We start from the raw sequence: 27374 nt of genomic DNA on the forward strand, positions 1-27374 counted from the left end.
GCTCACTTTGCCAATTGATTCAAAATAACCTGGCCGATGAGCACTGTTAGCCCAAAGCCGGTCCCAGGATGCTTGTTTCCGGTCCAGGGAAGACATGGCTTGGCAGTTCGGACTGGACTGTTCTCATGAGGCACAGGGTCAAGACTGATTTGCATATAGCTGTGTCTGAACTGGGGTGGGAAAGTGAGCTAAAGAATGATTATGGATTCAACCCAGATCTGTGACTGGGGGTGAGTGTTTGAAAAGTTTCAGCACTCCGTCCATCATCTGTTTGTGTTTGCTTAGGAATGTGACATCTCCCCAGGTGTTCTTTGCCCGAGTCCACTGCTGGCAGCTGCCGTTGTCACTCACGTGCTGCTCTGCACGCACTCACCTACAAATGATGTTGATAGTGTACTGGAGACCGGGCACTTGGCCTAGGGTGTAGAATCGGGTCTCAACGGCCAGAGCTGCTGACTTTGGAATTGGAGAACCAGGTTTGTGTCTCGGTGTCGGCTCATCATCCTGTGATTCTAATCAAATTACGAACTCTCCCCGTGCCTCCCAAAAGGAATGTGTCCTTGTGTAATGTAACTGGTGCTCATGTAAAGGGCTCCTATACCTTCAGGTCAAGTTTGCGCTATATAAAACTGCCAAAAAAACATTAGCCGACCACACAGCAGCAAGCAACACCGTACATTACAGGAAGGCTCGCCAGTACATGCATAGGAATGTTGAATGGGGTTGCCATGGAAACTTGTTTTTCATTCTTGCCGACATTAAATATATCACTGCTGCAGATTAAGACTGCCCAACTGCAAATAATCGCCAATCTATCTTCCCAGCACCGTCTGCATTCTGCCCGTAAACTCTCTCAATTTTAAGTCAGTGTTGGTCTTTGAATGCACAGTAATTGTGACGATATAAGAACAAGATTTACAGGCCTGGGAAGCTCTTAGAATGATACTGGTAAATAAGTTTTTAGCATGGGAGCAATGAAGTGATCCTGGAGAGCATAAGTCAGCAAATGAAAAGCAAAAAAACATGAGTTGCAAAATACAAAGCTAATGACAAGCAACGGGCAGAATGCATTCTCAGGTCAACTTCTGAGACTCCCCAAGATGTCTTTCGCATACCACACTACTGCGCTGTCTGGTAGGCTGCGATCTAATAAAAACAAATGGTTTCTCTTATTTCTCACTCTGCCCGTGAGCTGGGAAAGAGAAGGAGGGGTTTATGAACCTTTTCTGGCCTTCCCCCAGGGTCCAACAAATGTTGCTGCTGATTTACCCTGATCCTTAGAAGTTTTCCAGCCTTGTCCAAAGACTGGGAAACAATGTTTGTATCGCCTGCCTTGCTGCTCTCCCAGACTGGTATCTGACCAGCAGTCCGTTGCCTCACCTCCGTCCCTCACTCCCGACTCCTTCCAGTGGAGGAGCATGGTTCAGATGATGGTAGTGTTGTCAGGGATCAAAATAGCTCAGTGGACTTTTTTTTCTTTTCTGCAGTACACAAAACAACAAATAGTAATTTATTTTTTTCTAAATTTTCAGACAAATATGAATTTTTTCCTAAATGTATTTATTACAGGGACATCTAAACCTAGGAACTGGCACTGCAGCTTTCTTACTACAATTGCTTTATGAGGATATGTATTGCTAGTGGAGATAATTGCAGCAACCTTTATCACCTAGGTACATAGATCACTGAAGACAATTTCTCATTTATGGTTTGACGTCCTAGAAGCTGCAAATGATTGCTTTCCTAATCTGTTTGCTGACAGAAACGGTGCCTTGTTTATAAGTGTCGATTATCAGGACATTAGGATGAAGAGCATGGTACTACGACCTTCCAGTTACCATTAAAGCCAATGAGGGACCTAGTGAGTTAAAATGCAGTCACTTAATTTTGTACATACACTGATCGCATCAGAAATGACAGTATGACCTTTACAGATTTCACCATTCACGCTATCCTGGCTTCATCCAGTGAGAAATTAATGCCTTTTCCACCTCGGTTTGTTGACACAGGATGTAAAGGTTTGTTTCCAATGTTGCGCCTAGAGGTCTCTGGGCATGCCTACTGAGTTTGGGGTTCATACAAATCTGAGGTCCTTGTTAAAGTAGATAATCAGAAAGTGAAGCAACAAAAACACACTTGTAATTAAACAATGTTGAGGCTCTAACCTATTAAATCCGCTGAAAATTGGTAGTTATGGTGAGCCACACAGCCAGAAGTCCCCTCCCCAGTGCACTGCTCATGACCTCACCTGATATCCGGGGCATCACTGATGCTTATACTCCGACCCTGTCTAGCAGCATTTAGTCCAAGCCTGTATTTCCGCGAGGCGCAGTACTAGGAGCACAATGGGGTAATCCTTTGATTGAAGGAGTGAAAGGCTCGGCTTTGTTTAGCATCTGGCCCATCATCAAGAAAATTTGTCATAGCCACTCGCCATGCCACTGCACTCTGATCCAGCCATGCCACTGCACTCTGATCCAGCTGGTGGCTTCTGATGGTCATGTCCAACAGATTTTGGTTAGTGAGTGCTGAGTTCAGAGTCTTCACCTGCGCCCATTGGGTCCAGTTCAAGGCTGTGCACAGGGCACCCTTGGGTAGAGAGCCTCAAGTGCAGGCAGAGCTTGTCTGAAGTCAGGTCGAGACTTGTGCACAGTCCTGCTGTGAATGGCTGAATGGTATTTTCAGTAGGTTCTGGGAATTAGGGTTCTGAGTCCTGGACTTCCACTCGGAGCCATGCCTGTGTTGGGTCATTGAATGCCAAGCTTAGTCATCGGCCAGGACCTGAAGCCAGAATCCAGTAAACATGATCTTTGTGCGGCCAGCATAACCTAAGTTCGTCACGCTGCCTTGCATGCGCCAGTCCGGCTCTCTCATTGGGCGCTCCTTTGATATTGGACACCATTTGTTCAGTTGAACATGCTTGTTGACTATTGTGCTAGGTGGACTTGTGTCCCCCCAGTAACAGCACTCTCCCTGCACAGCGCCCGGCTGGGAGGCGGCCTGTCTTCCTTGTTTCCTCTCTCTGGCCGCCCCATTTTCCTTGCCCGAGGCGCTTGTGTGACAGGGAGGGTGGAGGCTTGGCCGAGCTGGGGCTCCGTGAGTTCGGGACAGCGTGGGATAGAGCGGCTGCTGCTTGCTGAACAGCCTGGGGTACACAAGTGAGTACGAGAGATGCAGCGCTGCATTCCAGTTGGACTTATCTACTGTCGCGTGGCTTGGAATTGTCCCGGGCCAACGGCTGGTGCGCGCGGCCACTGTATTAATGACTGGCACCGCGAGCGCGCGTCAAGTCACCGTGGGGTCAGTTTGGCTTCGTAGAACTGTGTCCGTCGGTTAGCAGAGCACCATGTCGTACGTGACCCCTTCTGCTTTACGACCCTCGCCGCCCCTACTGTGATTCCCCCCTCTGGACGTTTGCCCGTTTTTGTAAGACTGGACAGAGACGAGGCTTAGCGGTTGTAGCTCTCTGGAGGTCCTCTCACTGGACGTGAAGCTCACACTGTGTCTGTTCCTAACCATACAAAGTTATGGCTTGCGTAAGCTGGAATAAAGTTTCTATTGAACCGCGGTGGAGTGGGTGGATATTTTGCAGTGTCACGACATTTAAAATTGTCGTTTTCCGACCCTTAATGAGGCGTGGACCCTCCGGTCTAAGGTTCTCATAAGAAATATGAATCGCGCTCGACTCCATCAGCCTGAAAGTAAGGATGGTACAGATGCTAAGGCATTCTGTTGTCTAAATGCCACACTGATTGCCTCAAATTTCAGCGCTCATCCAGTGGACCTTGTAGATTCAGTGACCCTACTACAGCTATCTCACCACAAAAAACATGCAAGGGGCGGAATACCTTCACAGGCACGTGACGACCTCTCTTATTGATCTTTGCCTCAAGCACATTAACAAGCATTGGCATAGCCAATAGGTCTCGCTTTTGGGACCTTATAAGTGTTTAGCCATGCAACAGTTGCATAACTAAATACTTATAAGGTCCCAAAAGCGAGACCTATTGGCTATGCCAATGCTTGTTTCTGTTTATTACTGCTCTGTAGTAATGGCGGCGCACGGGAGCCACCATTACTACATAGAAGTAATAAACAGGCTCACGGAGAACATCAAAGCGGCCGCAAAAGTGAAAGTGAAAGTGATCGCGATCAAACATCAAAGTGAGGCGCCCGCGCACATGCACTGTAGCTCTAGGCTACAGTGGTAGCACTTTTTTGAGCCCTCACAAAATGTCTCGCCAGACCAGCACATGCGCTGGGTCAGGCGAGACCTAATAATGAAGGCTGCGAGCCCTTGGCTGCCTTGTGCCCCAAACTGTTTCGTTTTTAGGTCTCGCCTGACCCAGCGCATGCGCTGGTCTGGCGAGACTTATTGAGAGGGCTCCAAAAAAGTGCTACCAGGCCAGCCTAGAGCTACAATGCATGTGCGCGGGCGCGCGCGCCGCGCTTTACCGCGATTACCTTCCCTTTCGCTGCCGCTTTGATGTTTGATCGTGATCGCGATCACTTTCACGGCCGCTTGGCATAGCCAATAGGTCTCGCTTTTGGGACCTTATAATTATTTAGTTATGCAACTGTTGCATGGCTAAACACTTATAAGGTCCCAAAGGCGAGACCTATTGGCTATGCCAATGCTTGTTCTCTTAACTGGGGAAAAAAAGCACATGCAGTGCCAAAGACTGCTCGAGACTTTCCCGAACGTGTGAGAAATACACCAAGATTAAGATTGGAGTGACTGTTTCTCTGACTGCAATATTTAATAGTTGTCAGGCGCATGTGGTTGGGTGCAAGGATGCTGCTGTTGGTGTCTCACTTGTGAAAAACACAGACTAGTGGAATTGTCTGGATCGTTCTCGTATGTGACAACTTGGCAAACGTGCTGTTTCATTTGTTGTTACCAAAGCCTACTTTCCACAGCAGCTCCGTCTATTTAACTATTATTTTCCATTTGCTTCTGATGAGGGATGTCGCTGCTTTCTTTTACTTATTTAGTTTGCACCGCAGCCCAGTCTGCTCAGCTATTATTTTCCGTTTTGTTTTAGGTTTGGGCTGTTTACATTATTTTTATGGAAGAGTTCAATCCTTTTGTAGCTCTTTCTCAGGACTAGGAGCTGGTAGCGGCAAAAGGAAACTTAAAAGATGGCGGCAGTGAAACTTACCTTAAAAAAAAAATAATGCCTTAGTTAAGGTGCATCTGACAAGAGGACTCTTCAAGTGTGGGAAGGCCTTAAAGTGCAAAAGCTACACAATTTAACGTTGAAATTTTAAGCTTGAAGTTTGAGGCATGCATATGGGGACGATCAAGCAGGTGGCCGAATGATGTCAGGTTGATCCTTTCCAATGAAGAGAAACGGAAAGTCTGCGCTTTTAGGACTCGCCTAAACAGTCTAATTTGGCCTAAACTTTATGGAAGGAGTCAGTATCTTTAGAGCCGGCCAAGCATTGAAAATGCAATAGGTCTCGCCTTTGATTAAGTTAAAGCCATTTGCTCTGCTAATGGTATTTGTATAGCAAAGTAAATAGCTTTAACTTAATCAAAGGCGAGACCTATTGCATTTTTAATGCTCGTTTCCTAGCACACAACAAAATGTAATTATCTGTAAATGAACTGTGCAAATATTTCAGAATATATCAGCAGTAGGAAGGCATACATGAAGTAAACGTTTTGGGAATTCTTTAGTGTGGTGTAAATAGTGTGGTGTAAATAAATATTTCAATATGATCAAAACAAATCAATACGCTAGTTGATATTTCCAATCATTGTCTGTGCACAATATACTTTTCGTTTCAATTGAAGATGTTTGCACTCTACTCTGCACAACTCTACACTGCGTCACTGCACTCTACTCCACTCCATTCTTCACCACTCTATGCCAATGCACTCCACCTTACTCTACTATGCACCACTGCGCTCTTTGCCACTGCACTCTACATCTCTCCACTCTGTGGCACTCCACTCTATGCCAGTCTACAACACTGCACTCTGTACCACTGCACTCTACGCAATTTACTCTACTCTGTACCACTCACGCCAATCCCCTGTACACCTCTGTAATTTATTCTGCACTATACGCCACTCTGTCCTACGCCATTGTATTCCACTTTGTACCACTCCACTTTGTAATATCCACTCTGCGCCACTGCACTCCACGCTGTCCCTCAGCACTCCACGCTGCCCCTCTGCACTCCACTCCACTGCACTCTTGCGCCACTCTACGCCACTGCACATTTACCCCACTCTGTGCTACTCTACACCACCACACTCTACACTACTTTACACCGCCGCACTCTACACAACACCGCACTCTTGCGCCACTACTTCTCTACGCCAACGCACTCTTGTGCCACTCTACGCCAATGCACTCTTGTGCCACTCTACACCAACGTACTCTTGCGCCACTCTATGCCACCGCACTCTTGCACCACTCTGGGCTACTCTACGCCACTGCACTCTACACTACTCTGTGCCACCACACTCTACACTACTCTATGCCACCACACTCTTGCGCCACTCTATGCTACTGTATGCCACCGCACGCTTGCACAACTATGCCACTGCACTCTTGTGCCACTACACTACTCTATGCCACCGCACTCTTGCGCCACTCTGCGCTGCGCTACTCTCCGCCACCGAACTCTGCACCACTCTGTGCCACCGCACTCTTGCGCCACTCTGTGCCACCGCACTCTTGCGCCACTCTATGCCACCGCACTCTTGCACCACTCTATGCCACCGCACTCTTGCGCCACTCTATGCCACCGCACTATTCTGCCACTCTACGCCACCGCACTCTGCCCCTCTACCCTGAACGTCTCCACTAGGTCACTTCACTCATTCTGAAACAATCTGTTCTGCACCACTGCACTCTACGCCAATGTGCTCTATACTACTTTAGACAAAACCAATGCACTCTACGCCAATCTACTCTTCACCACTGTACTTTACACCACTTCACTCTAGGCCACTCTACACCAACGCACTCTTGCACCACTCTGGGCTACTCTGTGCCACTGCACTCTACACTACTCTGTGCCACTGCACTCTACACTACTCTGTGCCACTGCACTCTACACTACTCTGTGCCACTGCACTCTACACTACTCTATGCCACCACACTCTTTCGCCACTCTATGCTACTGTATGCCACCGCACGCTTGCACAACTATACCACCTCAACCTTGTGCCACTCTACGCCACTGCACTCTTGTGCCACTACACTACTCTATGCCACCGCACTCTTGCGCCACTCTGTGCTACTCTACACCACCGCGCTCTTGCACAACTCTGCGCTACTCTATGCCACCGCACTCTTGCGCCACTCTGCGCTGCTCTACTCTCCGCCACCGAACTCTACACTACTCTGCGCCACTCTATGCCACCGCACTCTTGCGCCACTCTATGCCACCGCACTCTTGCGCCACTCTATGCCACCGCACTCTTGCACCACTCTGGGCTACTCTACGCCACTGCACTCTACACTACTCTTTGCCACCGCACTCTACACTACTCTACGCCACCGCACTCTGCCCCTCTACCCTGAACGTCTCCACTAGGTCACTTCACTCATTCTGAAACAATCTATTCTGCACCACTGCACTCTACACTACTCTATGCCACCACACTCTTGCGCCACTCTACTACCGCACTTCTGCGCCACTCTATGCCACCGCACTCTTGCGCCACTCTATGCTACTGTATGCCACCGCACGCTTGCACAACTATACCACCTCAACCTTGTGCCACTCTACGCCACTGCACTCTTGTGCCACTACACTACTCTATGCCACCGCACTCTTGCGCCACTCTGTGCTACTCTACACCACCGCGCTCTTGCACAACTCTGCGCTACTCTATGCCACCGCACTCTTGCGCCACTCTGCGCTGCTCTACTCTCCGCCACCGAACTCTACACTACTCTGCGCCACTCTGCCACCGCACTCTTGCGCCACTATGCCACCGCACTCTTGCGCCACTCTCTGCCACCGCACTCTTGCGCCACTCTCTGCCACCGCACTCTTGCGCCACTCTCTGCCACCGCACTCTTGCGCCACTCTCTGCCACCGCACTCTTGCGCCACTCTCTGCCACCGCACTCTTGCGCCACTCTCTGCCACCGCACTCTTGCGCCACTCTCTGCCACCGCACTCTTGCGCCACTCTATGCCACCGCACTCTTCTGCCACTCTACCCTGAACGTCTCCACTCGGTCACTTCACTCAGTCTGAAACAATCTATTCTGCACCACTGCACTCTACGCCAATGTGCTCTATACTACTTTAGACAAAACCAATGCACTCTACGCCAATCTACTCTTCACCACTGTACTTTACACCACTTCACTCTAGGCCACTCTGCGATACTAGACTGAACGATAATCCACTCCATGATGCTCTCCTCCACTCTGTCACGCTACAACACTACTCTACTATGCTCTATGCAACTCCCTCTATTCCACTCCATGCCACTTTACTCCATTCTATTCTACGACACATTACTCAGCACCACTCCACGCCACTCAACTCTACAACACTCTAATCTGCCATTCGATTTCATTCTCCTACACTACTCCACTGTATGCCACTCCACTCTGACAATCTACCCTGCTCTACACCACACTACTCTACTACACTCCACACCCTCTATGCCACTCTGCTTTGTTCTACACTGCACAGCGACACTCTATGCTACTCCACTCTGCACCACCCAACTCTACTCCACTCTATGCCCTCACTCTCTAGGACACTCTACTCCCTCAACGCCACTCCATGACACTATACTTTACATCACTGCATGTCGTTAATTTCTACTCTACACCACTCTACAACAACCCACGCCACTCTCCTTTACCCCACTAACTTTTAGCCATGCTGAACAGAAGCCCCGCTGGTGTACAATATGAATAAAACCTATTGACAAAGCCAAAAGCTTTTGCACCCTTTCCACCAAAACACAGTTACTTTCCTTCCACCGTATGGCTCCAGCCCCTGCTAATTCTCATAGTTTTTACCTGGTAAAAGCAGCTCGCTGTCTCTTATTTGCTTGACCTCGAAAGTCCAACACTTGGCGCATTAGTGCATGGCTCACGAGCGGGCTTCTTCCATGTTGGCAGTATTCAGTCTCTAAATACATTTACCTGAATGTGGATTTCGCCACATATTGCATCAGCATGTGCTTCAATGCAGGCCACAGGAATTAGTTTATTGCTGTACAAACTAATTACACAACTGTATCTAATATCTTGTTCACCCATTCTCCAATATCTCCTCTCCTGTAGGCACCTCTCCTCTTGTGGTATCCTGATGACCAGAAGTCCTCAAGCCATCTGCAGTGTAGAACTTGATCCAGCCATCCAGCAAAGCCGAAGTTTCCTTGGATTCGCAGGGCCACTGACCAACAAGAGGAAGGAGTACTCCGAGAGGAGGATCATGGGGTAACTCGTCCTGACCCTATTTTCCCAGACTATTGGAATTTCTTTTATGCTGTCTGCATTCATACTGTCCGCATTCCCCATCCTCCTGCACTTGCCTAACCCTAGTGCTTTGAAACCTGTTGATGGGCTGCTTGAACCAGTCTTTCCAGGGTCCGCTTTTTTTTCTTTTTTTTTTAAATCGGTATCTTGATTTTAAAGTGTGTTCTTCTCCCCCCTCTCCAATAGATATTCCATGACTGAGATGTACGAGGTGGTCTCCCATGTGGATGCGTACAAAGAGTTTGTTCCCTGGTGCAAGAAATCATTAGTTGTCTCCAAGCGTACTGGACATGCCAAAGCCCAACTCGAGGTGGGGTTCCCCCCCATCATTGAGCGGTATACCTCGATCATCACCACAGTCCGACCACATTTGGTAAAGGTATGTTCCAGAACGAGGTACCTTTTTGCCAAGGAGGGGATTCTGTGATCTCATATGGGCAAAGGGTTGGCCCTTCAAACTGTGGGGTTGTTTTTAATGCCATATCCTTCTGCAGGCTGAATATATGTTGTTTGGCTGTTTTGAATCCTGTTGCATGCTTTGGATCTACTATGTTGATAGACAGTCTTGTTACGTGCCTCAAGAAATATTCCCAGGGCTCCAAGTCACCGTGATTAATCATCCACGAGCGTCTTATGTAAGATTACTAAACTGGGTGCCTGCCAGGAAGCAGGCCGTGCCTTTGTCCTCTTTAACCTTGTTTCAAATGGCTTTCTTTTCTTTTTGTTCCAGGCTGTGTGCACTGACGGGCGTCTCTTTAATCACCTGGAAACCGTTTGGCGCTTCAGCCCTGGCATCCCGGGATACCCACGTACTTGCACAGTAGATTTCTCAGTAAGTAGACAGTGCATGCATTGTCTGGTAATTGGACGCACGCGTCTTTTGGGAGTAAATCGAGACTTTAGGCCCATATAGTCTGGTAAATTTAATTGGCAACATGGCCCACGTGGGCTCTGGTCTTGCTCCTACCTTACCAGTGCTATTCACTACAATTAGTCTTCTTTGAATGTCTTTAACATTGAACACGTACGTCTTCCACATTGAGCACTTTTGCCAGGAAAAAAGGCTCTTCCAAATTTTTGGGATCTATGTTAAACTGTAGCCAGTCTAAACTACATTTTTTTTTTCTTACAAGACCTAACCAGCCAACATTAGAAAATATGGTTATCTGGAAAAATACAGGTGTTCTAGGAAGTTGCCATTTAAAACCAGCATTTGCAAAGCCAAGACGTCTGGGTTTAGCTGGCAGCCTGTTTGCGTTGTCAGTGCTTGTTTTTGTGGCAGCTTTTGTAAAACTGTATTGTTACGCGGGCTGCCGGGCCATTTGGCAACATGAATTTTTTTTTTTCTTAAAAGCGAAAATATTTTTGGGGCTTTAAAAAGCACACATTGCCATTGCACTTTCTGTCACTGATGTGCTTCTTATGAAAGAGCAGACGGATTGCTGTCACAGTAAGGTTCGCCAATGGCTGAAGCGGACTGGCCTGTTGTCCCATGGTGTATGTAAAGGGGGCAGAAGAAAATGTTAATGATACGACAGACCAATGTATGAAGAAGGCAGACTGAAAGCCCCTATGAATAAGCATATGACTTTATATTTTTCTACACTTTATATGCATTACACTGTGGCTTTTGCAGTTTCGGGGTGATCCGTAAACGGGACTGAAAAAAAAGGCAGTGGGGTGATGGGGAGGGGGTTCATAAAACACATTTTCACCATGCAGTGTTCCATAAAAAATATTTAAATCCATTCAGTCGGTTTTGAGAAAATAAGGTTAAAAATGTATGTTTATATATCAATGCAGTACTTCTGTGGAGGAACTGCGAGGCGAAAATAGGAAATCGCATTGGCTGGCTGCAATCTGAAGAAAATGTTGCAGCAGCCCTTTTGGTACCTTGTCCCCGGCTCCTAGAATGTATTTACAAAAAAACCACCGGAGTACTTTGACTTCCTAACCCATATGCTAAACCCGTTGCCCACCCCCTCGTGGATCGACAGATCCTGGACACCAAAAAAGAATAAGAAATAACAGGATGTTTGCTGCCTGAAGGGTGAACCCCACACATTTGGTGTGCACAACAGGGGTTGGGTGCTTGTGGGGCCTTGCTGCTTGCACAGCAGAGGGTTAAGAGCCTGTAGGGAGTGGTCACAGGCCAGACTCTGCAGTTAACTCCACACTGCGCAAGGCTTACTGCTTGGGGACCTGTTCCCAACCCTACACTGCAAACAGCCGAAGGCTGTGTGTGGCGGGGGGTTGGGCACCCTTGGCCAGGCCCTGCACACAACCCAAGGCTACACACAGCTGAAGGCCATGTGAGGCGTGGGGGGTGGCATAGTAAGGTATGGTAATAAAATACAGGCCTAAAAAATCATAAAAACCTTAGTAGACCTTCAGGTCTAGTAACCGGAAGAATCTACTTGACCTAAATGTAATATACCTGACCCGTAAACTGGTCTCAAATTGTGTCATTCTAGGCAAATACTTTATTTTAGAGTCGCCTTTTTCTTCATTATCACATTTGAGAGCACCTTCAAATATGTGAGTTCAGCTTTTCTGCTGTACTAAAAAGACCTCTTTAGTTTGATTAAATAGGCTATGTTTGCTCCATATATAATAAAACTCTAGCCCACATATAGAGTACACATGGTCCTTAACTTGCCTTTTAGTTTACTAATAGCATTGCAATAAGGACAGGGGCAGGAGTGTTTCTCAATAGACCTTCCTCATAAGTATTAATGAGGTAGGTCGTAGCTTGCAACCCATTAGGAACTGCAGCAATCACTGGGATGGTGGACTGCCGGGGTCAGCAGACCACCATCCCTGTGATTGCTTTTTAATAAAGCAATCATTTTTTTTTTTTTTTATGCAGTCCATTTTCCTTCAAGGAAAACGGGATGTGTTCAAAAAGAAAAAAATGTAACGTTAAATTTTGATCACTGCTGTCTCTTACAAAATATTTGTATTCACATTCATGGGGACCCCTTCCCGTTTGCGGATAGTTTCCACCACCCTTGAAGTGTCGGTAAAAAAATGAATGTTCTGCGACCATAATTTGGTTGCAAAATATTTATACATACCACTGCAAATCAGTATTGGGAAGGAATGCCCTAAATACGCCCCTTCTAAATACCGATTTGAAAACTCAAATTGCGATTCAGTTGTGAGCTAATCGCAGTTTGGCTTTTGTACATTTTAAAAACCTTTTTTTGCGGTCGCAAAACAACTGCGAATTGGGCCGTTTGGTTTTGTGCATATTGGCCTATATTACAAAAGCAAGATGTGGTAGCATGCTGTCATTTACAGACAGTACATTTCCCATTGAAATAGCCAAAAACGTTCCCATTAACATGCAGTTTTACTGGTAATACTATATAGTGTATAAACAATCTGTGAAAATTGGATTTCTGTAAACCTATTTATCAATTACTCATCGGAAAGTAAAGTGTTCTGATTGGTTTTCAACCTATTAAAATATTTTTTCTTAATGCAGAATTACCAAAAATTGACTTTCATAACTGTGAAATATATTTTCAAATGTTTGTACAGTTTACTTTGTAGCTATTTAAATGTGTTAGAAAAAAACTTGACACTCTAATGTTAGCAATCTAGTTGTTCATTAGGATACTGTTGAGAGGCAGAGGCCAGGGGCACGGACTCTGAAAATTGAAGGCAGGTAGGAGGGTACAGAGGCAACAATTTGACCACACTGGGCAGGCAGGAAGGGCAGTGGCAGCACAACAGACTATGGAGGGCAGTGGAAAGGGGGGCAGGGGCAACAAACCAACAATACAGGACTGTTAAGAGAGGCTGTGGCAATATAATAAACTATTGTGGGCAGAAGGAAGAGGCAGTGGTATTACAACCATACATGCCAAGAGACCCAATTCAGCCAGGAAACGTCTAATGTTTTTAAGCTCAAATGGGCTTTATTTGCTCTGTCTCCTGTCTACAATCTCCTCTTTTCAATGTAACTCAAAGGGGAAAATCAATACCCCAGTTTTTTTCCAAAATCTCCCTCTTACCAAGTTCAAAATGTTCGCAAGTAAGGTACATTGGATCATGGAAGGCAGGAGGAATGAAAAATTTCCTAGCTATCGTAACGGAAAGTTTCAATTCTATTAAGGACTCGGAGGCGAGGATTATGCTATACTTTCTTTACTTCCAAGGTAGCAGCCATTTTAAAGTCAAAACAACAACAATATTCCCATGGTACATCGGGAATAACAAAAACAATAGAGTGTCCACATGTAGAGTGTCCCCTGTTCCATCATCCAGTCACGGCTCTCCTAGGTCCCGACAGTCCTCTCTCTCTGTTCAACCTTTCATTGCTGTAGGTCAGCCAGTACGGAACCTCAGGAGTCTTGCTTTCCAGAATCTCCTGAAACGCAAAAGAGAAGATAAGCGGAGGACATGGCTAAGGTTTAGCCTGCAAGGCAAACGAGCTCAACAGTACAGAAAATACAACCGTCAGACCTCTTAAAATTTAGCCCACAAACACTTTACTTACTCCAGTATGGGGAGGGAAGGCGTCAAAGTAGAACACAACCTTTGTACCCTGGGTGGGATAATCCTCGCCTCCGAGTCCTTAATAGATTTGAAACTTTCCGTTACGATAGCTAGGAAATTTTTCATTCTATATCGGGACCGGAGGCGAGGATTATGCTCGTTTAAAGCTTGCTCACCACCAAGTGAGACATCTCAAGGATCGGTTTAAAATGAAACCGTTTGAAAGTAGATTCGGAAGACCAATCCGCTGCATTCAGAATGTCTTCCAGACGAACGCCCAGGGTAAAAGCTTTAGAAGCCATCGTACCTCTTGCCGAGTGTGCGCCAAAAATACGCAGGTCGATGCCTGCTTCTTGCATGACCCACCGTACCCAACGGGCGATGGTGGGGGAAGAAACCGCCTTGTGCGGCTTCCGCAGTGCAAGGAGCAATTGCCGCTCCCCCGGAGGACGAAACTCCTCCGACATTTCCTCATAGGCTTTGAGGCAGGACACCACGCATAACTTCGGGGAGTCTGGAAAAGCTGGATATGATATAGAACGCGTTCCGCATTTTGTTCGTCTATGAATGGTAAAAGTAACCCCCTCCGGGGAAAAGATTCGACTAGTGACATCAAGGGCCCTGACATCAGAAACCCTTCTGCACGAAATCAGGCAGAGCAACATCGCTAGCTTTGCCGATAACTCCTTTCTAGAGAGGAACCTATTCGGCTGCCAGGATAAGAACAAATTCAACACTCTGTTGACGTCCCATAGTTGGGAATACCGCGGCTCCGGGGGCAATGAGAGCCGATGCCTCGAAGGAGACGACAAACCAGGGGATGCTCACCCACCGGAGAGCCATCCAGAATGGTATGGCCTGCCGAAATGGCCGAACGGAAGGTATTGATGGTTCTATAAGCCAAACCCTCCTCCTCCAGAGAGGCCAAAAAATTCAATATGGACGTCACATCGGTTGCCACGGGATTGAAACCTCGTCACACACACCGACACCACCGTCGCCAAGTGGAACGGTAACGCTTAATTGTGCTGTCAGACCAGGCCTTTGACATGAGGTTCTCAGCCGTTCTCGAAAGGCCTGGGATCGCCCAGCGTCCCCTGTAATCCTCCAAGCCATGAGAGCGAGGGAGCCCTGCTGTATCAATGGGTGAGGAACTCTGTCCGGACTGAGCAGAAGCGTTGGAAAAAGGGGGAGTGGGATTGGAAAATCCCAGGAAAGTTCCAGAAGAACTGGAAACCAGGCTTGCGACCTCCAGATCGGGATGACAAGGACCACGTTCGCCACCTGACGACGCACTTGGGCGGAGACTCTTGTGATCATGGCAAATGGGGGGGAAAAGCATAACCGCTCTCGGTCTGCCAGTCCTGAAGAAACGCATCCGTCTGCGCTGCGAAGGGATCCGGTCTCCAACTGAAAAACCAGGGAAGTTGGAAGTCCAGTCGGGAGGCGAAAAGGTCCACTGAGAAGGGACCCCAGAGGGATTGAAGATCTGCAAAAACCCCCGGATGCAACCTCCAGAGACTGCTGTCGTGGAGATGCCGGGACTGAAAATCTGCCACTTGGTTTTCTCTGCTCGGGAGATACTCTGCTGTTAACGAGACCTGGTGGTCCAGGCAATACCTCCAGAAGTTTGCCGCCATGTCCGAAAGTGCCCTGGAGCGCGTTCCCCCAAGATGATTTATATACCGGACGGCAGAGATATTGTCCATCTTGAGGAGCACACAAGAACGAATTGAGTCCTTGGTCCAGCATTGGATCGCAAACGACCCCGCCAGGAGTTCCAGACAGTTGATATGCAACTGTTGCTCCGTGGGCGACCACACACCGCCGGTAGCGAAGTCGCCACACCGCGCGCCCCAGCCTGATCTGCTGGCGTCGGACTCGATGATCATATCTGGCGCTGAACCGAAAATCGCCCGTCTATTCCAAGCTTCCATGTTAGAAAGCCACCACTGGATCTCCTCCCTGGCCTCCGCTGACAGAAGAACTTTCCGCGAATAGGACAGGCCTCTCCGAAGGTGTTGCGCCTTGAGACGCTGTAAGGCTCTGTAATGGAGAGGACCCGGAAAAATGGCTTGGATGGAAGCCGAGAGCAGGCCCACCAAGCGAGCTATCTGCCTGAGGGAGAGGTGCTGTTGAGCAAGCGCCCTCCTCAACTCGTGGCGGATTTTCGTCATCTTCCTGGAAGGGAGGCGTAACGTCGCGGCCACCGAATCAATGGAGAACCCTAGAAAAACCACCCTTTGGGAAGGGACGAGCGTTGACTTCGCCTCGTTGATTATGAAGCCCAAGCTCTGGAGCAAATTCACCGCCATCTGCAGATGACGAGAAAGGGTCTCGGGACATTGTGCCATCAGCAAAATGTCGTCCAGATACACTATGAGCCGCATGCCGGCCGCGCGTATCCGTTTGATTACCGGGCGCAAAACCTTGGTGAAACACCAAGGCGCCGAGGATACCCCAAAAGGAAGGGTTGAGAACTCGTAGACTTTGTCCCTCCACAGAAACTGAAGGAACCTCCGGTGGGGAGGAAAGACTGGGACGGTCAAATACGCATCCTTTAGATCTAAGCGTGCCAGCCAATCGTTGGGTCTGAGGAGGTCGCGAAGAAGATGGATTCCTTCCATCTTGAAGTGGCGGTAGACTAACCACTCGTTGAACTCTCGGAGATTGATCACGGGCCTTTGCCCTCCGTCCGCCTTGTCTACCAAAAAGAGATTGCTGAGGAAACTGTGTGCATGGAGAGTGGATCGCACCACCGCCCCCTTGAGCAAAAGCGCCTGGACCTCTTGATCTACTAAGGCGGAGTCCTCTACCTAGAAGACTAAGGGACGCGGCGGAGTCTTCTGTAGCGGCCTCCCATGGAACTCTATATGAAACCCCCAGACAGTTTGGAGTACCCACGCGTCGCCTGTGACAGAAGTCCAAGCCTGGAAAAAATGCGCCAGTCGGCCCCCCACTTTTAGTTGGGAAGAAGGGAGAACACTTACCGGAAGAACTGGAGACGCCACCGCCTCTGCCACCACGGTTCTTCCCTCGCCGTCCCCTCGTCGGGTAGAAGTTCCAGAATCTGGCCTGATCTTGATACGACGACTGGTTGGAGCCTCCTCTCTGTTGATTTGGGCGGCCGGACGAGCAGCCCCTACCTCGACCGGCCCCTCTGAAAACCCGCGGACGAAAGACCTTGCGGATGGAGGATTGCGCTCTGTCCAAAGTTGTGAAGGTATTCACAAAACGTCCTAGCTCCTTCATGAAGGGCTCTCCGAAGAGTCCGCCCTGTGCCACGGGGCCCGCCTCGGAATCTGCTAAATCCCCCAGCTTGGGGTCCACCTTAATCAGTAGAGATCTGTGCCTCTCCGTTGACAGCGCACAGTTTGCATTACCCAAGAAGATGACCACCCGTTGGGCCCAAGAGGAAAGATTGTCGGGTGATATCAGGGACCCCGATGCCTTAGCTTCTTCAGCCATGTCAAGGATTTTGGTGATGGGCCCAAAAATGTCCAACAGTTTATCTTGGCAAGCCCGCCACGATCTGTCAATTCCCTTCTTGGGATCTTTGATAAACTTTTGTAAAAACGTTGCCATCCTTGAGTCGATTTCCGGGGTCGCCGCCACCATGTCGTCCAACGACAGGCGCGGGCACTCTGCCCGAAGGCAGTTACGTACCGAGGCCTCCAGAGGTCTAAGGATGCGGCAAGCCACATACTGGGCGACCTTGTCACAGGGTGCCCAGTCCGAGGACCGAGGGTGTAGAATATCTTCCGGATCGAGCATATCTGCGCAGAGGTTGAGCGAAACGGCGCCGGAATCCGAAGCTCCGGGCCCTGGTTGTGACAAACCGCAAGGGCGAGACGGCCCAGCACCATCATCAGGCCCAAGACCCAAGGCTCCCGGGGTAGGCGCAGCAGGAAGGGTCCTGTTAGCCAGGAACGCCTGCTTGAGGCGGGCGAAGGCATCAACATCCACCCCAGCCTCCTTGGCTCGCTTAGCGGGGGGTGGGAGAGAATCGTCGTTGGGCGCCAATGAGGGAAGAGAAGCGGGGAGTGTCTGGGACGCTCTGGCTAGTCTGTCGCATGCTAGCTCAATCCTCCAAGAGAGGCGATCCTCCAATGGAGCCATAGCCTGCTCCACAGCTTTATAAATGGATGAGTCTACGGCATCGTATAAGTCGTCCCACTGCAGCTGCGACAGCGGGTCCTCTTCCCACTGTTGGTCCTGGTCATCCAGGTAAGTAGGGTCGTCATAAGACTCCATATTATAGATGGGAGCTAAGCCCAAGGGTACAGATCACAAAATAGACCACTTAATGAGTGGGAGTCGCAAAGGAGGTGAACTCCGAGAAAGGGCTGGGTGTCAGCCAGAGGTAGGGCAAGCGAACTTGCGTATAGGCACTTTGCCGAGGGACCTGACGGCCCTGGTGCAGAAATTAAGTGGGCAGCCTGTCCTCAAGGTCCCAGCAGGGTTACCCCGCAAAATACAGACTCCGAAGAGCGTTCTTTTGAAGGCCTAGGATACTGACCCCCACGACTGGGTATACACTCCACCTCAGTCTTGTTAAACAGTTCACTGAGCAGTGAAATGAGGGCCTAATTGCAAGAAATGCCCACAGGCAATTTTACCGACCGTGTCTTAAACGGCGTCAGGACAGGCAGAGGCTCAGGAGCTGCTTCGCGTTCCGAGATTCGTGCGCGGAATGCTCGGAACGCGCAGCGTCGGGAACGCGCCCCCTAGCGGTGTAACGCGACACCGCGATCCGCACCAAAAGACGGCCGCTAGGGAGGAGCACTCCCGCGGCCGGAGCGCGAGTCAGCCGAGTAGCGGCTGACTCACCATACCAGAAACACCAAAAAAAACAGCACCGCAAGCAGCGACCGCTGAGGAGAAACGGAGGCGTGAAAAGAAGCGCGCGCAGGCACCAGAGCGAGGTAAGGCGTTCCTCGTACGTGCTGCAACTAAGAAGGCAAATAAAGCGCCCCAAATATAACATACATTCAGCTAAAGAGTACAGAGCATACACATTGAACGTGGCAGTCTAACTACGAAGCTATTACAAGCACAAAGAAATACGACTTACCTTAGGCTGCAGCAGCAAAGAAAGAGGAGGTTGAACAGAGAGAGTGGACTGTCGGGACCTAGGAGAGCCGTGATTGGATGATGGAACAGGGGACACTCTACATGTGGACACTATTGTTTTTGTTATTCCCGATGTACCATGGGAATATTTTTGTTGTTTTGACTTTAAAATGGCTGCTACCTTGGAAGTAAAGAGAGTATAGCATAATCCTCGCCTCCGGTCCTGACATAGTATTGGGGTAGGAACATGGACTCGGATAACAGAGGACAGGAGGGACATGGAGAGGTGCACTAAACTGACCCTACAGGGCAGGCATCAGGGTTTTTAGCAGCACAATGCACCACACAGGGCATGTGCGACGGGAGTGCAGCACAACAATCCATAGAAAGCAATAGGGAGGGGACAGGACCATGCACATGGACAACAGAGGGGAAAGAGACAATGGTAGCTAGCTGACCATAATGGACAGACAGGAGAGAAAGCTGCAGCATAACAGACCATAAAGGGCAGGAGGGACGGATCAGGGGTGTTACAATGGAACAGACAAGCCAGGAGGGAGGGAATAGGGGTCTGCACATGGAAACAGAGGGCTGGGGGCAAGGGGGCAGGGCAGGAGCAGCAAGATGACCATGGAGGTCAGGCAGGATGGGCACTAGAAACAAGACACACCATGGAGAGCAACAGTGAGACTATGATGGCATACACACAGACCATGGAGGGAAGGTGGGAGGGGGTCAGGGGCAGCTAGCTGACCACACAGGGAAGGTGGAAGGGGCCATGGCAGCACAGAAGACCATGCATGGCAAGCGGGAGGGTTAGTGGCAGCACAATGGCTATGATGGGCATGAAGGAGTGTGCAGGGGCATGCACAAAGGACCATGGAGGATAGAAGGGAGGGTCAGGACCTGGGCACAGACAAGAGAGTTCAGGGGAAGGGGGCCTCACAACAGACCGCTCGGGGCAGGCTGGAGGAGCAGTTGCAGCACAACAGACCAGGGAGGGCAGAAGGGTGTGGCAGTAAAATGGACCATGGAGGAAGGGGATGGGGGCATGGCATGTGGACAGGCAGGGTGGAGGTGGCAGGGCAGGTTACAGTCATCAGACCATGCTAGTCAGGTGGGAGGGGAGTGGCAGCTCAACAGAACACTCAGAGTAGATAGGAGTGGCAGGTCCATGGAACATGGTGGGCAAAAAGGATGGAGCAGGGGCATGCACAAAGACATCGGAGGGCAGGGGGAAGGAGAATAGGGGCAGCAAGCTAAGCACAGAGGCTAAGCAGGAGGTCAATGATGTGGCATAGAATTGGGCAATGGAGGGCAGGAGGAGTGGACTGGTACATCATGCTAAATGGAGGGCAGTGGCAGCACATCACACCATGCATGGCAGGAGGGAGGAGGCTAGTCCATGGATTCAGAAAACAGAGGATAGGGAGGAAGTGGATGGGACAGCAAGCTAACTGATCAGAGAAGGTGTTTCTTAGGAACTTTATTGTTTTTAAAATGTGTGTCTATGCGGACTACTTCAAATATGAACAAGTATGCAGCATAATCTCACTTTTATTCAGGAAGAAGAGGACGTTTGTGACTGTGACTCCGGGCTCACTTGGCAGAAAGACCCCCTGACCCTCCACCCTACATCGCAAAATGTAATGCCCGTGAAAAGGGTAGGTGAACGCAGTGTTATATAGAAAATAGTCCTGAGAGCACGATTGAAAATGAAAACTAGATATAGTGTATGGTATAAACTATGCACTAAAAAGTGTGATATAAGATGAACTGGGACGTGAAATATAAAATGCAATACATTGAGCGCAATGATTCATTGGAGAGCGCAAGATAGCACAGGCACTAGCGCGTGCTATGCAATATGCGCCTTAAAGTGTAATATGCACAGGGCAGTGTTGTGTAACCTAACTAGTCTCTAAAGTTGTAATATAAAATATGTGCTGGGGAGTGTAACGTTGCATATGCACTGTGACAAAGATATGGATCCCAGATTGTAATATGTATGGCATAGCGCTGTGCATTATAACATAGGCATCGAGGAAGGCACGTTAGATGGGGGCGATATAACCCGTGCGAAGGCAAGTGTGGCATGACATATTCACGGGGTGGTGTTACAGTGCACGTGGGCTAGAGAGTGTCATAGCATACGCACTAGCTGGTGGAATACAACACAAAGGTGTGTGGCACTTGGTGGGCGTAACACAGCATTGGGCTCAGCCAGGAGCACGCTGTGACTCTCAAGTGAGGTTCGTCTCCTTTCCAGAGAGTAAAATAAAAAGTATTACACATCCGGCGGTGGATGTGTATTTTATTAACCGTGAGGGGGGTTTCTTGCATAGTTTTGGTCGAATTTTTGTCGAATCCCCTTTGAATGGCTTGGTGTGCGTGTGTTTTAAATGTGCCTGTCAATAGCTACCCATGTTTGTATACATAAACGACAAGGGTGTCTACTTGGAGAGTACCCACCGGCGGGGGCGCAGGGTTTAGGCACGGTAGGGCGTCTGACACGTCAGAGCTTCACTAGCGGTGTAAATGCATTCCACGTGGATTCATTGTATCTATAGTTTCCTTTTAATGAATATCACGCAAATCGTCATGGTGATTGGTACATACGATTTGTCCAGCATGTCCTAGGTGTTTCTATAAATATATATTTTTTTTAAATAATAAAAAACAAAGGCCGGCCCCGAGGGATGGGGTCCCCGTGGCCATAAGTGGCCTGAGGAGGGGGGCAACGCAGCCCCCCCTCCTAAAGAATAAAAAAAAAAAGGCCATGCCCGGGGGTTGGGGTCCCTGAGGCCTATTAAGGCCTTGGGAGGGGGGCCACGCGGCCCCCTTCCAAATTTTTTTTTTTATTAAAAAAAAAAAAAGAAAATTAGGGGCAGGCCCTGGGAGATGGGGTCCCCAGGGCCAATAAATTAGAAAAAGAAGGGGGGCCAAACAGCCCTCCTTAAAAAAATTAAATAAATAAAAGACCGGCATCGCGCCGGAGGCCACGCCCCCTCCTTGCAGCACTCTGCAAACGCGCCCCCTGGCCAGTTGTAAGTTGGGGAATTGATTCCCTTTCAATACTGAGGGTGCCTGAGGGCCAACTAGCCCAACAGGTATCTCCAGTTTGCGCCAAGGAGCTGCGTTGCAGACAGATGTTCTGAGGCCACGCCCCTTTTTACACCACTCTGCAACGCAGCTCTGTGGCGCTTACTGGAGGTACCTAGTGGGCTAGTTTGACGCTAGGGACCCTTAGGATTCAAGGGGACTTAATCTCTCAACTTAGAACGGCCACAGGGCGCATTTACACAGTGGTGAAGGGAGGGGACGGGGCCTGAGGTGATGTGTGCAAACACGCCCTGTGGTGCGGTTTAAGTTGGGAAATGATTTCCTTTCAATCCTGAGGGACCCTGGGGGCCAACTAGCCCACCAGGTGCTTCCAGTAAGCACCACTGCTCTGCGTTGCAGAGAGGTGGTGCAGGCTGTGCCCCTTTTTACACCTCTCTGCAATGGCGCTTTCTGGACGTACCTAGTGGGCTAGTGTGACCCTAGGGATCCTTAGGATTCAAGGGGACTTAATCTCTCAACTTAGAACGGCCACAGGGCGCATTTACACAGTGGTGAAGGGAGGGGACGGGGCCTGAGGTGATGTGTGCAAACACGCCCTGTGGCGCGGTTTAAGTTGGGAAATGATTTCCTTTCAATCCTGAGGGACCCTGGGGGCTAACTAGCCCACCAGGTGCTTCCAGTAAGCGCCACTGAGCAGCGTTGCAGAGAGGTGGTCCAGGCCACGCCCCTTTTTACACCACTCTGCAACGCAGCTCTGTGGCGCTTACTGGAGGTACCTAGTGGTCTAGTTGGACCCTAGGGACCCGCAGGAATCAAGGGGACTTAATCTCCCAACTTAAAATGGCCATAGGTCGTGTTTAAACAGTGGGGAAGGGAGGGGACAGGGCCTGAGATGACGTGTGCAAACACGCCCTGTGGCGCGTTTAAGAGGTAGTTTTAATCCCCCATCCCTATTATATACTAGGGGCTTACAGAGGAGGTCCTGCTAATCACAGGGGGACCCCAACGCATAGTGTTCCCTAGTGTATGTAGGTGTTTTCACTGTATTCTGAGTGTCTTTTAACATAGCACTGGCTCTAGGACTGGTTAGTTAGACTCAGTTACCACCAGTATCCGTCTGAAAAAGTTGAGGGTACAGGATGATTTTGCAACAAGGCTTCTTTCTGTTCTTCTGTTTGTTCTTTCTGCACATTATCTTTCTTCCTGCACTTTTCTTCGTCTTTGAGGACTTCTGTTGCTTCTTTCTGCATTTCTTTTTTTTCTTTCTGTGCGTTTTTTCTTCTTTCTTCACATGTCCTATCTCTGTAGGCATAGTTAGAAATTAGCATGTAAAAAAACTTTGAAATTCACTGAATAAACCATAGGTTTCAGGCACGTTATAGTTAGGAATTGGCATTTAAAAAACCTTTTGAAATTCACTGAAAAAACCATAGGTTTCAGGCACGTTATAGTTAGGAATTAGCATTTAAAAAACCTTAGAAATTCACTGAAAAAAACCATAGGTTTCAGGGGCGTTCTAGTTAGCTGGACTTTTCACTCGTACAAAACCATTGAAATTCCCCCGTTATAGTTAGTTCAGCTAACTATAACTTGCGCGTCCGCAATGCATTGCAAATCACGTCCCATATTACATCACTCATGACATGGTCAGTGACCTCACTCATGACATCACTGATGGCATCTCAAATGACATCACTGATGACATCATCCTTGTGATAGTGGCAGACCTCCTCTCACCCTAATATAACCTTTGATACACCCATTCAAAAATAGAAACTAAAATTTTCAAAACAATGGACATATCAATACCAGTTACAACAACCTATTCAGTAATTCTAAGATCCACATCCACTCATTCACCAACAGTCCTATACAGTCACTCATACATGTACTCACTCATCATATGTACTCCTACACCTATACATCCTGTTACACAACGCCACTCATCCATAGTTACTCACACACCTAGTCACTCATGCTAATAAAGAACCAAACATCCATTTACTTGCATATACAGTTATACACACAAACCACCACACTTACTTCTACAGAAACTTACACATACTTAGTCTTTTAAACAATCACTTATATAAACACATACTTATTCATACAGGAACTCTTCCAATCTCTCACTCTCACTTATATACACCAATAGTCACATATACTAGTTTAAAACATATGTAGTTACTCATAAAGACACTATTGAGACAGTCATTCCCTCACTAACACACCCATGCAGACACTCATCCACCCATACAGTCCTGCACACATGCTGTCTTCAGCACATACAAACAGTGAGTCACTCATTCATGCACCTATGCACTACGTAATACCCCCCACCGAACCATTCAGACACTCATACTGATACTAAAAAAAAACAACTAATAACCTATATAGACACTCACCAACCCATGCAGCCACTTGTACACAAAGTGAGAGACTGATACAGATATTTACATATTTAAACATTACTCACTAAGCCATGTATTCACTAAGATACACTTAATCAGTCAGTTATACAATCAATTTTTCAAAAACAAATCATCCCTTTAGACACTTGTATACCCATTTATTCTTCCTTCGACCTTGAGCTATACATATATAAAACATATTTAATTTTCAGAAAAGCACACATTCACTGGATGATGTCATCAGTGATGTCATCAGTGATGTCATTTGAGATGTCATCAGTGATGTCATGAGTGATGTCACTGACCATGTCATGAGTGATGTAATATGTGACGTCATCAGCAGTGCATTGCGGGCGCGCGAGTTATAGTTAGCTGAACTAACTATAACGGGGGAATTTCAATGGTTTTGTAAGAGTGAAAAGTCCAGCTAACTATAATGCCCCTGAAACCTATGTTTTTTTTTAGTATATATTTATATATATTTTGTCGCCATTTTGGGAAGGAGACAGTCTAGTCTCTTTTCTGAGCGCCTCCCTTCCGGTATTAAACTAGGAATGGCAATGATGCGCAGCAGATAAGTTGCAGGCAGGTCCCACTTTTGGGAACCGGCTCATCTGTTTTAAAACATTTTTTATTGTTTTAAATCTGATTTTGCACTGATTCTTTTACACAGTTTGGTAAAGTGTAATGAATTGAATTTTTAATTGTGCTGACCTCTAAACACGCCGTAATCTTTTGAAAAGCTTCCGGAGTACGTGCTGGCCCCTTGCAATCTTCCCCGGTCCACCGCAGCTTCCTGGGCTGTTTGAGTAGAGGGAAGCATTGATTTCTCGGTCTCCTCACTTCCGAATGCCCATCAGTAGTCGCCATTTTGGGAAGGAGACGGTCTAGTCTCTTCCCTGAGCACCTCCCTTCCGGTATTAAACTCGGGATGGCGCCGCCGCTTAGCGGACATGCGCCGAAGGCGTGCCAAAGGCCATCCTGTCTGCGCGCCTCCATCGCTAGAAATGCTGCCCAATTTACCCAAAGGACATGCCTTACGCGAGAAACTCTCTTGAAAGCGGAATAATAGCCCTCACAGCTGCAAAGCCTCCATCGATGTGGCTAAATGGAGTGGTCCCATCAGCTGTAGAATCTGCTGTACAACTCGTGAACCTACTCAAATTACACCGACCAGTAACAATTTCAAACAGACCTACCTGCGAGGAGGGCTGATTAATGCCCGATCACTATGTAAACATGCCCAATAAATTAATGATATTATTCTTAACAACAACCTAGGCTGTCTCTTGATAACAGAAACATGGCTAAAATCCTGGTGTAATCCAGACATTGTCTGCGCCCTCCCTCCTGACTACCTTATTCATAGGCTGGACAGACCTGAACATCGGGGTGGAGGTCTGGCTATTAATTACCGCAGATCACTGAAATGCTCAGTATTTGAGATATCTGACCTTAAAGGAGCAGAGTATTGTTTTTTGTTTCCAATTAGAGGACTCCTTTGCCTTCTCAGGAGCTTTAGTCTATCGCCCACCAGGCCCCAATAACATCTTTTTAGAAAGCATAGGTGACATTGTGAGTGCACGCGCTCTTAGGTTTGCCAGTTTCACCCTACTAGGAGATTTCAATATTCACCTAGATGTCCAAAGTGACCCTGGGACAATTCAGTTCCGAGAAACCATGGCCACTCTGGGCCTAAAGCTGTACATATGGACCTCTACCCATGAAGCCGGTCACACCGTGGATGATAATCTGCTCAAGCCTTACAACCCTTATTGTTAAGGAGCCAGTCAGCCTGACCTGGTCTGATCATAAGCTCATACACTTGGAAATCAGGCGGGAGCCTATGACAAAACACACAGGCCACGCATATACCAACTTAACTCCAAAGCCTAGATGGAAGGGTATAGCTGCCCATCCTGATCTTAATCTTGTAGACTCAGTAGGCAAGCCTATACTAACAGGAGACCCAACTGAAGACAACAGACGATTCACATCATGGCTAACCAACCTGAAGGATCACTTCGCTGATCCGGTCCTGGAATAAAACGCTTGCTAAAGAAGCCCTCAGCCCCCTGGTATACCAAAGAGTTAAAAGAAATGCATAGCCATGGCAGAAATTGGCACGCGAATGGCAACTTAAATATAATCAGAGCCTACCAATTTCAGGGCCGCCCAAAAAAATTATCATCGAAATTTCAAAATCGCCAAGAAATCGTTCTTCAATGAAATGCTTGAACAGGCAAACTCTAACCCAAAAACTGTTTTTAAAATTGTGAGCTCCTTTTTAAATCCCACGTCACTCCACTCCAACAAGAGATTCCGCCTTATCAGGCTCTCTGTGGCCGCGTTGCAGATTTCTTTGAGGAAAAGGCCCAGCTGCTGAAAAAAGGCTCCCCCCTCCCCCCCTTTTGTCCTTTTCTCACTTCAAGATTGCCCTTGACAGTGACCGACTCTGCCTCCGTGTTTCAAAATCTCAGTCTAGATCAAACATGTCAAGCAATTCAGGCTGTCAAATCAAAGTCACCTTTTGACCCCTTCCCCCCTCTGATCCCACATGCCTTGATAGACACTGTCAATCGAATTATCCACAACATAATAAACGCTGCATTATCTACTGGGGAGGTTTCTAATGAGTGGAAACTTGTGGCAGTTAGACCCCTGCAAAAGAAACAGCTTGCCGATCCTACGTCCCCCTCTAATCTCAGCCCCATTCCCCTCCTTCCTTGCCTAAGTAAGATCATGGAAAAATTGGTCAATTTGCAACTTATGACCTACCTGGAAGGCGCAAATATCCTACACCCAAACCAATCGGGTTTTAGATCACAGTATTCCACGGAATCAGCCCTT

General features: G+C 48.1%; 1 protein-coding gene across 1 annotated transcript in view; it reads left to right on the top strand.

Annotated features, from left to right (window-relative positions):
• Positions 1-27374, top strand: part of COQ10A (coenzyme Q10A) — a 127087-nt gene that overhangs the window by 65830 nt on the left and 33883 nt on the right. Inside the window, exons 2-4 of the mRNA XM_085600329.1 lie at positions 9277-9432; positions 9658-9850; positions 10202-10303. Of these exons, the coding sequence (XP_085456455.1) occupies positions 9277-9432; positions 9658-9850; positions 10202-10303 (451 nt within the window). The remainder of the gene's footprint in view (positions 1-9276; positions 9433-9657; positions 9851-10201; positions 10304-27374) is intronic.

This window comes from Triturus cristatus, chromosome 4_2, assembly GCF_964204655.1.
Source record: "Triturus cristatus chromosome 4_2, aTriCri1.1, whole genome shotgun sequence".
NCBI lineage: Eukaryota > Metazoa > Chordata > Amphibia > Caudata > Salamandridae > Triturus > Triturus cristatus.